We start from the raw sequence: 13,773 nt of genomic DNA, 5'->3' as shown, positions 1-13,773 counted from the left end.
TAAACAGACATCATCAATTCACCCTCATTTATAACTGCAGTACGTCAGGACTTATTTTCTTGAGTCACTTTTGGAAGTCTCATTTAATGGGAATTTTGCAATTTTAAATGCAGAATTCTAAGGTATTAGGATCAGTAAGAGCTTCCTACTGAGGAGGCCAAAATCACTTTGCTTCCTTACTGAAAAATGTAAATTTTATTTAATGTAATTTTAAATTTAATCCTTTATTTCTTTCCTAAACTACTTAAAAACACAGGCCTTTCAGAGGCAAGATGTTAATGCCTGTGCTCCATTGGCCAGGCAGAAAATAACATTTATTAATCTTTTTCTAGTGGCAGCAATAATGACAGGATTGTGTCCACGATCTCTGGAAATTCTAGCAGTGGTCTTCTCTCTACAAATACACACTTTGCTGTTTCCTTCATCCACTCCTTGTAGAAGTAACTATAACATGATACAAAGTGGTGCTGAGATGCCAGTCAGGTGATCTCTCTTGCTGAGAGAGAAGTGCAAAAGGCACTTCCTGCAAGGAATCTACAGGAGCAGCAACTGGAACTAAATCAGTGCCCCAGGAGCTCCTTCTGGACTAAAACCCTCTCCAAACCCCTGTAGTTTGCAGGGCAGCAGAAGCTCTGCAGCATTTCTTTAAAAGGTGCTGTGCTGCTGTGCCCAGGATTGTGTCCCCCTTTTTCTGTCTTTTTCCTGAAGTAAAAGCAGATGAAGACCCAGAGACCCAAGCTGCTAAGCCAAGATCTGTAAGTTTGACAACCACATGGGGTGAGCTGCATCCATCAGGGAAGTCATCCTTCCCTGAAGGCATCTGTGTTCACTTCTGTGCCACATAAAGGTACAGTACCAGAGCTTATTTTTGTTATATGGCCTCCAAGCTTCAGTCGAACTCCATAAGTAAATCTGCACTAAAAAAGCTCTGGATTGCATAACACTGAGAAACCTTAGAACCCATCAGGATTCAGCTGTGAAAAATAAAAACTGGGAGAACATCACCTTCCTGCTGTAAGCTGGGTTTTCCATGGATGTATCCTGTGTCAATGTAATTTTTCTGATTGATGTGAACTTATTGTAAATTCTACAAACAGACATCAGGGGCATTATTTATGGCAAGAAGCTGCTGACAAATCACACTGCAAAGCAAATATTCTAATGGGTAAAGAGGAAGACATGAGGACCCAAAAAAAAAAATCTTCTATACATTCCAGTGACCCCAACTGCACCTACAGTTATAAAACAGAAAATGTTTTAAGCATCACAGGATGACAAGCAAGCATTAGCAGCAGCAACTACAGGATGTGTTATTCTGTCTCCCTCAAGTAGTTCCTTATTATCAGTCTGACTCTAATTGCTGATCCCTCAATGCTCTTTTTCATTTCCATACATTGTAAGAAGACAGGGAAGGCTCGTGACCAAATTTCCAGGTCCACCAACAACCATTAATGGAATATGTACAGAGAAAAGCACTTGAAAATCCTCTGCTTGCCCTCTCTTGACTGCCTTATGATTAATAATTACCTTTGGAAGATTTCAAAGATAGCACATCAGCATTAAAGAAGTGCACATAGCTGGACTATAACTCAAGAGTGATGTGTTTTAATAAAAGATCAAAATACGCTTCTCTCTGCTGGTATCACTGTAGTAGAAACCACAGTCCAGCAAACAGATCAACAGCCAAGTCAGTACTTAAATTTTTACAGTCAATATAAAACCAGACCACTTTAGAATATGAAACAATTCCCAGTCTCATTGTTCTGGGAGCCTGTTTGTTGCCAATGTAATTATTTTTGTTGAGTGTTATTTTACACTGATATAGTTAAGACTGAATAACATGTAAAGGCCCATTTTTTGCTGTGAGCAGTATAAGCACATTTCTAATATTATTTAGGGGAAACCCAGAGCCTTGGAGGAGCTGTGGGTCTATGCAAAAGCAGAGGCCTGCACCAGGAAAATTTTATGTTGGGCCACTGGAATGGGAATTAGCTGTGACCACACCCCTCCACCTCCAGGCAGATCCACACACAGAGATAATTTCATCAGCAGCTCACTGAAATGTTCCTATTGTCCTGAGAAAGCCAATAAAAACAAATTGCTTGTATAATTAAATACCCTTACAAGTACTTAAATTTGAAAGTGTTATTTTCATGATAGACAGCTTGATATAAAGAAAATCTTTGGGATGGATATATTTAGCTACATAAAAGTGCCAGTAGACTTTTGATCACACTTCAGCTCCTGCCAGCTGGAAACCCAGAACATCAGAACGTGAAGCTGTGTTCAAACTCAGGGTCTGAAATCTCAGTGAATGCACATTGCTCTTGCACTTCCAGCATCTCACTGCAAACTTGATGTAGTTTTATGAAGATATTACAGTGACGGAGACTGGAGTACAACTGGACCTGGCCCAACATGTCAGAATGTCACACTCATGATGTTCTTAACAAGATTGATCTGATACTGAAATCAGATGCAAGAAGCTGCCCAAACTAACTCTAAACATCACCCTCACCCTCCTTGTTGAAATGGTAGTCAGAGCAACAACCTGTACAATTAAAAGTAGCAGCTGCAATTAGAAATAGGTGCTGTCAGAAAGTCCCACAACAAAAATTCTTGAAATAAAAATTTACCTGATAACATAAGTCCTAAAGGGTATAATGTGCTGCATGACAGCAGGGATGTGTAGCCATATTCTGATCTATAATGCAAAAACATAAATAGATAAAGATTTCATTAATGACATTTAAAGAGAATGTAAAAAACTGAAATACTGTTGGTATATTTGCATGTGCAACCCCACTTTAAAAAAAGGCTTTCTTGGTGGTTTTTGTTCTACTTCTTAACTTTCTGATTTTCCAAACTGGTACCTGAGGAATGCTTTTTTGACTTATAAAGAGGATTTGCATCTTTCCTGCTAGTCAGCTGGAAAATACAGACACTGTATAAATAGTATCATACTGCTCTGGTGTATTTTTGTATTTTCTGTCAATTTCTTCAATAGGAAAAACTGCTAGTCAGCTTTGTGGGGTTTTTTTTTCCCTTTTTCTTTAAAAGTTTACATGAAAATTATTCCAAAATTTCAGTTCCTTGCAAACCACTCCTAAATCAAGTAACACTGTTTGACTTGTGTTGTTTTGCTTCTTAGGGCTTACATATCCTATAAAATAAGATGTTTTACAAGCAGTGATCAAGCACAGTTTTTTACTACCATATTTACCATTCTGCCTTTACCACCTTTGCAAAGCTGAATGCAGGAAGAAAATAAATGCAGAGGGAAAAAAAAAACCACCAAAAAACAACACCACCAAACAACCTGAAACAGCTACTTAGCACCGCTGTAAGGAAAAGCACCAACCAAACGACTTCCAGAGGCAAAGTCAGAAGTGCCATCTGCATTTCAAAAAGGAATTCAGAGCCTGTTAAACCTGTTACTCCGTGCCAGGTAAGGGATGGGGCACAGATGAAGCAGCAGCTGCTGCTGCTCCTGCCCACGTAAATTCAATGTAAATTCAATCATGTGCACTTTGCACAGCCCTTATGAAAAGCAACCCTGTCACTCACTCAGGGCCCTCTGCATCCCCACCTCTGCTCTTAAAAGAATTTCAGCTTTGCAGCTGATGCAAGAAATTCTGCCTAAGGATTCAATTCCATATGCAGAAAATGTATATATTCCTTCTTGACAGGAGAGAAAAATATTAGGCTGCAGTCAAACACCTCAGTAGTTTCTTTTCAACATTTCCAGCATTTGCCAAGGAATTTTTTGAGTCAGTTCTGACAAAAATATTTGCAGGCTTACTTTTAACAAGGCAACAAGAAGAAAGGCAGTTGCACTGATGTAGGACACCCAGGAAATGGGATTTGCAGTCAGAATGCTGGTTTAAAAACATGCTGGTGTGCTAGGGAGCTGCTGCTCATTATTCAAGCAGCTTTGCCCTTTCTCACAAAAAATAAAACAAAAATGCAAAAATGTTTGGTTCCATGACCAAAGTTTCCTTCTGAAACAGAGTAACACAAGAACATACATTTTCAGCAGATGGTTTGAAGGGGACTGCACTGGCAGCAGCTGGAGAAGAACTCATCAGCTCAGACAAAAAGGCCAGCAGAGAACATCTCTCACAAACAGAGAACATATCTCACAACCAAACATGCAGAGGTGCTGCACCAGCCCTCCAGGGCAGGTGAAAAGAATGGAGCAGATCATGACCTCACCCATTTCTTCTCTGACCTGCAAGTCAGGAATTACCACACTAAAGATCAGTAGAGTGGGATACAGATCCCCAACACCAGCTTGATTTTAATCACTGGCTCTCCCCGAACATTCTCCTGGCTGGGCAGTAACAGCAACAGGGAAGGAGGGAAGATGTATGGGAGGAAGGATCTGATTTGAAGTATTTCAAATTGCAATCAGTGTCAAACTCACTCTGTACAAGGTATAACAAACTTCTGGTCTTCTTCTTGCCCATCCACAAGACAGGTCACAACTTCTATTCTGACATTACACTAAATGTTCATATGTCCTTCTTCAGGGACTCGGTTTTATTTTTAGCACCAATCTCCTTCAAATCTTCACTAAAATCAATTCGTAATTCTGCCAATCAAAAATCCCTGGGATTTCAAAATGCAGACATGATGAAGGATATGCATTCTAAAACTAAGTGGGGGAAAAAAGATGATTACCTCTACGCTGCAAATGTGTATAATGGTATAAAATCACAGGAAATTTAAGAGAAAAAAAATCCACAGGCTTTTCCTCTATACCTCACAGGGAATAGCTAGGAGATTAAAATACCCTGAAGAAACTAAAACCACTTCCATGGCATAATTGCAGGGACAGAAATGGCCTCTGAATGCGTTCTTTGAAGTATCTTTGGGGGCTGTTACAATCTTCCTATCTAGATACAACTTGGAAAACTCCTTGTGTGCTGCCAGCAGATGCAGAGGGTTTGGATAATGAAATGCTCTGTGCATGAGCAAACCTCATTCCCAACATGGAAAATGTACAGCCTTTTTATCCCTCCCTGGTCCCAGAGAGTTCTTGCAGACTTCAGATTCCTTTTTTTTGTTGTGTTTAAGTGGAGGAGTTGAAAGGGAATACTTACATTAGACACCACAGTGATAAACGCATGTGCTATGAGGAACGGCAGCGTCTCAGGCGTTCCGTACTCAAAACAATCCTTCATGAGGGAAAGGCCATTTTTTCCACAAAACAGACACACATAACGAAGCAAGTGCAATGGTACTTCTACATCCTAGAAAGAGTCAAAAAACAGCAGAAGAATCAGTACTAGATCATTCAGACACGGCGGAAATTCAAAAGCTACATGAGTATAACACAAATCCATAGAACACATAGGTTATTTTAAGTTTCTAGGAAATGTGCACCTTTTTTAAAAGTGGACAACTTACATTCATATCACAGAACGCCCCTAATATATTGCTTTCTTGAGCAGAAATATCCTGTTTAAAAAAAAAATTAAAATTAACTCAAGCAATAAAAACACATTTATAGAACAAAAAACCAACTGCCATTTACCAGGTATCACAGTCAACAAGACAAAACTCAAATTCCTCATTCAGAGGAAGACAGAAGCTCAAGCTTTGCTCTACTTTTCCAATGCAAAACAGACTTTCCATACTTTTTACCTCTTTTAACATATATAAATACACAAATAAGAGAACATTTCAGCAGTGTCTCTCAAAGGCTGGGTGAACAGATTATTTTTCAATCCCACCCCTGTTCAGATCACCAATTTTTTCAATAGGAATATGGCCAAGGGCACAGTCTGTTACACCAGCCTGAGAAATACAGAACAGAACCAATCCAGGAGTTTGGAATGCAATTTCTAATAAAGATGAGACATATATGCAAACATCTGAATTTAGATGAACTGCAGGACATCCTAGATCCTACATGTAATGATTTAAAGGGTTAAAATGTCAAAATATTCATTGCCATGGAAATATTAAAAATCTTTAATTTCAACTACTATATTTTTATATATAACAAAACACCTCATGCGAAATAAATGTCAAATTTTTACAGGAGTTAAGCGAAGAAGGGGAAGGAATTCTATCACCCTGTCACTCTGTTAGCTACTTGCTGCAACAAGAAATCTGTTTTCTAGAAGCACTACACTTAAAATGGTTTAGGAAAATAGCTTTTCCTTTTAATATCCACAACATCCACTTCTTGGGCAGTAGAGAGTGGGAAGTTTCTTTATTAGGGCTGTAACATATTGCAGGTTTCATGCACTTGCTGGGGGCAAAAGGGCACTGAAGGAATAAAAAGTGGCTGTAAAACCCAACATTGCCATGGATACTTGTAGGTAAAGCCACACATTCCTCTTCTTCTCACCTAGTATTGATAGTCACAAATCAAATGTAAGTTTAACACAAAGTTAAGTTTTTAAATGAAATTTCCTGACCATATTTTAAATAGCTGTGTAGGAGTAAGCATCTTAGAACTGTACCAGAGGATGCTGGAGGCAAGCAATTTTGGATGGATTAAGTGTGATACAAACATTTTGAATTATTCAATATGCTCAGATTATAGCTAAGCATTTATTTTCTTTTTTTCTTCTGCTGAACTCTAAGTCATGCCTGAACTCGTGATACTCTACCAGTTATTTTTACAACAGCTTTGAAGGCAGTAGGTGGTAAGTTTTTAAGCAGCAAGAAAAGATGTTCAGTGCTCTGCTCATGAAAACTGCAGAAATGGTGTGAGAAAATTTCATTAGTTTTCTTGAAAAAATAAGAGATTTGTTGTCAAGTGAACTGCAGTTCTTTGAATGCAGAAATCCCAAACTCACAGAGGCTGTTGCATGAGTCCTGCAAAACTTGGAAAAGGCTGCTCTGAGAGACTGAGTCTGGAAATGTGACTTCTGTTCTTGCAGATGGGAAACAGAACAGTCTGAGAGTTCCTTACTCTCCTCCTCTTATTCCTTCAAATGTATGAGGAAATAAGAGAATTCCTCATGAGAATCTAATATGGCATTAAAACCCACCATGACTTCAGGAGAAGCTAGAGCAGCTTTCCAAGACCTTTACCCGGAGAAAAGCTGGAGAGGGACTTTTGAGAAAGGCAGGCAGGGATAGTGTTGTCCCAAAGCCACACAGCAAAAGAAAAGGGGGAATGGCTTCAAACTGCCAGAGGGCAGGGCTAGATTTGGGATCAGGAAGAAATTCTTCCCTGTGAGGGTGGGGAGGCCGTGTCACATAATGCCCAGAGAAGCTGTGGCTGCCCCTGGATCCCTGAAGTGCCCAGGCTGGATGGGGCTTGGAGCAAGCTGGGATAGTGGAAGGTGTACCCATGGCAGGGGATTGGAATGAAATGAACTTTAAGGTCCCTTCTAAACATTCCATAGTAAAATGCACTGGCTGAGGTCTGACCTGGACAAAACCACGGCAGAAAGCACACATCTTCCAGGAAAATATTTACTTGAAAATATAGAAGCAGACAGCACAAGACGCCAAAGTGTTGGGGACTGCAGCTACAGACACCTCAACAACTGATTTTGTTTCCTCTTTCATTTCATCCTCTGTCAAGACCTGTTAAATGGTCAGGGAACTCCCTTCAGATTCATTGTTCATTCTGAACTGTGCAAAGTTCAGGAGTGCGCTTCACATTGTTGCTTCTTTCTCTACGGGATTTTAAGAGATTACTTTTATAAATTCTTTTTTCCCCCTCCTCTGAAGTGCCCATTCCAGGTATTTCACTTGCTGCACTAAGTATGAAAATGATAGGGCATACAGTTATAAACCACCCTGTATGCAAGGGATAAAAATATCCCAAAAGTAAAAAGAAGATTAATTTCAAAGTATGAACATTTCTCAAAAAAAACAAACATATTTTTAAAAATACTTTGAGTTAATTTTGTTTAGGATGAAAAATAGACAGAAATACCCCTCTGGTCACCAAAAATATTGATACATTTCAAGAGAGGTATGTACATGGCTCTTCTGGATACCAATCAGGCTGTTGTGGTCTTCACTCTCACTTTAGAGAGGTTGTAAGGGACAAAAACAATTCTTAGCCCATATCATTTAAGGAATGATCTGTATGATCCTACAGGTAGAGACACCTTTCTGACTATCAACAAATCTTGCTTTGCTGTTAATTTTCATCCAGCTCCATGAACTCCTGAACAAGGGAAAACCTCCTGCTTCCACATGAATGTTTTCCTTCTCCACCAGACAATCCAGTGTAAAATGGCTTTGGGAAGCAGCTGAGAAGGGATTAGACTTCAAGACTTGTCTGCTGCTATTAAGAACAAAACCCTTGGAGGTGTCTTGGAGCAAAGGATAAGGGAAATATTGAGCACTAATTGTTACTGTGGGAAAGCCTTACACTGGAATTCCTAAACAGCAGCCTAAAAGGCCATTTCTAGGCAGAGCAAAACCTTAATGGATGTGATAATTCCATGAAATTGTCAATGTTCACCTCAAGAATCTAAAACAAGGAATTTCTGAAGTCAGTCAGAGTGAAGACTGGAGTCCGCTCTGGATCAGCAAGTTTCCCTTTTTCCAGGGCAAAGGAAATGTTTAGTGGTAGAGGGAGAGCTACACCAGCCTCACCCAACAAATTTTTGGTAAATTTAGGCTGTTCGGGGATTTGTTTAACTTACAACTATAGCTAATGCACTTAAAGCAGAGATTTTTTTATCTTAGGATCTCTTCAGGACTGAAACCAAGCCTGATTTAAAGCAGGAAGTGCTCTTATTACAGGGATTAATAACTTGTCTCAGTTCAGCTACGTTTGTGCTCTAGACTGAAATCCAAAATTAAATTCTAAACTTCAGTGAGTCACTCATGGGAGCAGAAAGTTTTGACATTAAAACACCAGAATAACGGAATCCTAGTGCTTCCCAGATACAGAAAAGATCCGTTTTTAAGAAAAATTATTGATGTTGGGACTTTTAAAAGCAAAATTTAAATTTAAATTTTAAAATCTTCCCCCCTAAAAGAAGGTATACAAATATGGCAGGCCATACACCTCCCTAATCCAGACCTGGAAACACACAAAGTCTAGCAGAGAGGGGAAAAAAAATCCCTTACCTGCCTGTACCTCAGGAAAGTGGTTTTCTTCCCAGCTTCCCCTTAAGTTATGTTTTTAGGATAGCTAATTAATGTATTTGATAATTCAAGTGATGTATAAGAGATGATACATATATTATATATACATTAGCATGTCTGGAGTGATGGGCATCATCACAGTACAGCAAGCTACAACAGATCTGCACACCAAGGGAAAAAGAAATCCCATCAGGCACCTGGAGATTTTTGTTTGATCGTTTGGAAGTGAAATTCAAAGAGAAGAAAAGAATACATAAAATAGTAATTTAAAAGAAGGACATGTCCTTCCACAGAAAAGCTGTTCCAGAATTGTTCATTCCACATTCCTCTGAAGCCAGTCTTAGTACATGTCCCACAGGAGTGCAGAAGATAAATCAATTCACTTTATATCTATACAGATATACTTGAAACTACCTCTGTTAACTTATGCCCATATGATCTGGAGAAGAAGAACAAGAACCAAAATCCACCTAAAAAACCTGCTGTGTAGGAGGTTTTAACTTCATTTCTTGTCAGATAGGGCAGCATCCATTCAATCAGAACTGCTCAGATGTTGTGACCACCCTAACTTACATAATTTTATCTGACTCGGCATCTTCTTATTTTGGACTTAAGTTTATAAAGCAAATATCAACCCTCAGGGCTCCAGTGAGCTCCCACAACTCTCTAAATATAAAATAAAAGGAGTGGGGTAGCTGCACTTGAATTCTCCACTTTGACTTTCTCAGAAGTTCGTTGGATAGAAGCTTTTCCTATATAGTGAAATGTACATCTAATTTGCATACAAATATTGCAAAATAACTCTTTACTTGTTATTAGACTACCACAAGTTGGATTAAAAGCCAGTCGTTCCAAAAACATGTTGTTTCCACTAGGAAATGCTAACACCACCATATTTATCTCAGAAAATGTGAATTAAACATGGCAGGATTTTGGAATTATTTTTTTTTAAGAGGAAAATAGGGGAAATGTGAATGGCAGCCATAATAAATATCAGAGAGAAAAATCAGCACCCTGGAACAAAGCAACCTGCGTAGAGCTCAGCTATTCCAGTCCATTAACCAGATGTTCTAACAACTTTGGTCTTGCACAAAGTTTAGTTTATGAAGTTTTGCTTCTAGAACCACAGATTGGAAAGAAAAATTAGTAAACTATTAATGGGTTACCTTCTGGAAGAAAGGCCTCACACTATAGTCCCCTTTTTGCCTACCTGCTATTTAAACAGCACAATAAGGCAGTGTACAGTTCCAGCCAGCTCTTATCAATATATTACCTATAACAATTAAGCATATTTTAAAGGAAGTGGAAGAATATGTGCCATTTAGAAAGTTTCTCTGAAAAACTCTACTGAAGTCAACAGGAGAGCTGAATGTGCCCATCCTGAGTGAAAGCAACAAACACCAATTTGCTCATTAATAACAACAATTAATCTTTCACCAAATAATTCAAGATAGACACAAAGAGAACATATACCTCTATTGTGGGGTGAGTATTATGCTTATAAGCTGTGTAGAGAGGAAACTGAATCTGAAAGATTTTTGCCACACACAGCAGCAGCTTCTCCTTCTCATCAGTACTCCATAAGCTAAAAGCCTCCGTGCTCTTTGCGGGCTCCTCCTCGCTCAGGATACAAGTTCTTGCAGAATCAAACTTTTTCTCTAGGGGTTTTTGTCTTTCTCCATTTTCTTCTTGATGAGACTCTCTTTCTACATTCAGGGGCTCATCAGCATGATTACTCTGATCTGGCCATGTTGAATCTATATTAATAGTGCAATGTTTACAGAGCTGGTCCCGCAGAGCTTGGACTTGGGCAATCACTAAGTTAATAAGCGCACAAACTACTTGGTTAAAGATCTCCAGATGTTTATACTCCTTGAAACAGCACAAACATTGTCTGTAAGAAAAGAGGAAAAAAAAAAAAGAAAATTCCTACAGTTAAAATCAGGTGAGTACTTAACCAAGAGAACTCTTCACATTAAAACATTTTGAACAACAAGTTATCTGACAGAATCATAAAATGAAGGAAATCCAAATGAAACAGACTCTACCCAGCAGCAAGCGGGAGTCACAGAACCCTCCTTAAGCCTTGAGAACATCCCATTATTGCCAAATGCTTATGAAGTCCCTGTTATCATTTAGCAGCTGGTACATCAAGTAAAATATAGAAAAAAGTCTTGTGGGCAAGGTCATTGTGCTACTGAAGAAGTCATGTTTTTCACTGTTTCTTACTCCATTTCCTCACTGGGTTTTCTCTACTGTTCTTTACTGCAATAAATCACCCTGACATTCTTGTCAGCTGTGTAAGAACTCGTTATTGTTATTTTTAAATCAACAGGGCTGCAAAGTAATTTTATTTTTAATGGAGTATTCAAGTTCACTTCCTTTATCTGCATTTGGATGGTGATCCCATGCACACTGATATCCTTTATACATCTAGGAAAAGGCAGCTCAAGTGTCTTCAGTACTTTCTTCACTTGGCAGGCTCAGAGATTATTGCCCTGCTTATCTACTGACCCACTGTAAACTGCAAAGAACAAGAGGGGAAAACATCCCTTTGACAATATCATTAAAAAATCAATTAAATCATCAAGTTCAAAAGCTCTAATGTAACTCTAGTTGTGGGCAGGGATTAACTGTGGATGCCAAATAGATTGTGAGTGTATAAACCTCTGAGGTAGGTACCCTAAACCTATTGTCTGGGAACAGCTGCTTCTTCCATACAAACAAGCACCTCCCTCATGCTGACAAGAAAGGTGGAGTATATTCCTGTAGAAGGATTTAAATCCTGGGGAACACAGCAAAAAAAGCCATCATTGCACTGCCCTTACTTACTGGAGACCAAAATTAAGGCTACATGCTTGTGACAGACTCTGGGAGATGGACTCTGCTCTTTCTGACTCAAACTCTACTATACAACGTAACTGCTACATAAACTGGGAGCTGTCTTGCAGCAGAGATCTCCATCTCCTGTCAGATAGAGAACAATGGACTCCAGTCCACAAACCAGAGTTCTCAGATATTAAAATAATACAAAAATCACACATACCACTTCAAAAAGAAATCAGTAGACAAAAGACAGGACAAGAAATCATCAGGAAGTAGCAATTAAATTTTTTCTGCAAACACAGCGTTTAATTTAGAGACTGAGATTAATAAATTATAGTTTTTAGGAAAAAAAAAAAAAAAACAAAACAAAACAACAGAACCCAGAGCCATGACATGGAACACAAACATGCCCTTGAGCTACAGCTCTTAAAGCACATACTTTCAGATATTTCTTTCAGAGGGTTAGAGAAAAAGGTAACATTCAGGATTCCCTAATTCCCGCACAGATACAGTGACTGAAGCATCTAAACCTTTTTATTCCATTTGTGCAGGAAGAAAAATCCCTTTAATATTGTGTAAATGGAGTTTCACCCATGTGAAAAACATTCTTGTCATTTACTTGGAAATGTATTTTCATTTTAACAAATGACAACAAGGGACTGCAGGCAAAACCCAGTGTATCCTCAAGCATTTATCCTGAGAGAAAATTATGTTCAAAAGGTCCATCACTTATGCCTACAAATTACTGCCCCACTTAAGAGCAATAAATCATCCTCACTATCAATGAAAACAGACTGGTGAAGACTTCTCACATCCTTTCCCAAGACAGGTATGTGCAAAATCTCTTAAGACTTTCTCTGTTGGAATGTGGAAGAAGAGCTCCACCAAAAATTGAGGAGATCAGTAAAAAATGAGCATGCTACTGCTTTGAACATAATAATTTCCAGAAGAAAACTAAAATGGAAACACTACATGCAGATAGAAGAAAAAGGTGCTCTTCAGGACCAATCACCAATGATCTTCTGAAGGAAAGCAGAGATTTAAACTACAGGTGACGAAGTCAAAAATAGTTCTTAAGGAAGACCTCAAACCCAAAACTAGCAGAACTCTCAAAAGCCCATTTGGCAGAGTAGAGACAGGACATGAAATTAAAATGTCAACCAGAACCCTTTCCTGTGGCCTCTTTGTTAGATTCTCCTTCAACCAGCTTAAGGATTGTTCTCCAGGCTCTTCCAGTATGAAACCACTACATACAGAAGGCAACAAGGAAACCAGAAGAAAATAAAGAGTTAAATATTTTCCAGTCTTTGGTTTTTTCTTCAGGTTGGATTTATCAAGCTGTAGAACAGAACAAAACTCTGAACAGATGATGACCTGGAAACTGGGTTACAATTGTTCTCTGACAAACTTGGCATCTAGGATCTGTCAGGAGATGTCAGGAGAAATGTCAGGAGTCTGGTTTCTGTGCCTGCTGTTTATTTTGATTTAAAAATTCCTTCTCTGTGTCTAAAAGCACATGGCAGAAAATTAACTTGGCTTGTAATTTTTGGGTAAAATGAGGAAGAGGTGGTTCCCTACTTTCACAGGTATCCAAAATGTGACATTCCATTTTTTCTTCTTTTTCAGTCTTCTAAATACCTGACTAATACTTTCCGATTTATCCTCCATGCTTTTCCCAATATTACTTATGATTCAGTGGATTCGCTTTGGTCTTAAAACTACTGCTGAACACTAAATCCCAAACACCTTCACTGTAGATTCTTTCTAAAAAGTAATATCCATACATTTCCTTGTGCTAGAAAAAAATAAGTCGCTGTGAAGTAATTTATCATTATATCATAACGTAATGATATCATTACTTTAAAGAAA

General features: G+C 38.6%; 1 protein-coding gene across 9 annotated transcripts in view; it reads right to left on the bottom strand.

Moving 5' to 3' along the window:
• USP34 (ubiquitin specific peptidase 34) overlaps nt 1-13,773 on the bottom strand; it is a 114,020-nt gene that overhangs the window by 81,699 nt on the left and 18,548 nt on the right. For 8 of the 9 annotated variants that reach the window (XR_008429880.1, XR_008429881.1, XR_008429879.1 and 5 more), the window contains exons 3-6: nt 10,552-10,972; nt 5,413-5,463; nt 5,106-5,255; nt 2,637-2,704 (exon numbers count right to left, since the gene is read on the bottom strand). Coding sequence is in view for 1 of the 9 variants with exons in the window: in XM_053938060.1 (XP_053794035.1) it covers nt 2,637-2,704; nt 5,106-5,255; nt 5,413-5,463; nt 10,552-10,972 (690 nt within the window). In the remaining 8 variants the exon portion in view is untranslated. The remainder of the gene's footprint in view (nt 1-2,636; nt 2,705-5,105; nt 5,256-5,412; nt 5,464-10,551; nt 10,973-13,773) is intronic. The other variant, XR_008429884.1, reaches the window with a different exon arrangement.

This window comes from Vidua chalybeata, chromosome 3, assembly GCF_026979565.1.
Source record: "Vidua chalybeata isolate OUT-0048 chromosome 3, bVidCha1 merged haplotype, whole genome shotgun sequence".
NCBI lineage: Eukaryota > Metazoa > Chordata > Aves > Passeriformes > Viduidae > Vidua > Vidua chalybeata.
This window is presented reverse-complemented; position numbering and strand designations above follow the sequence as displayed.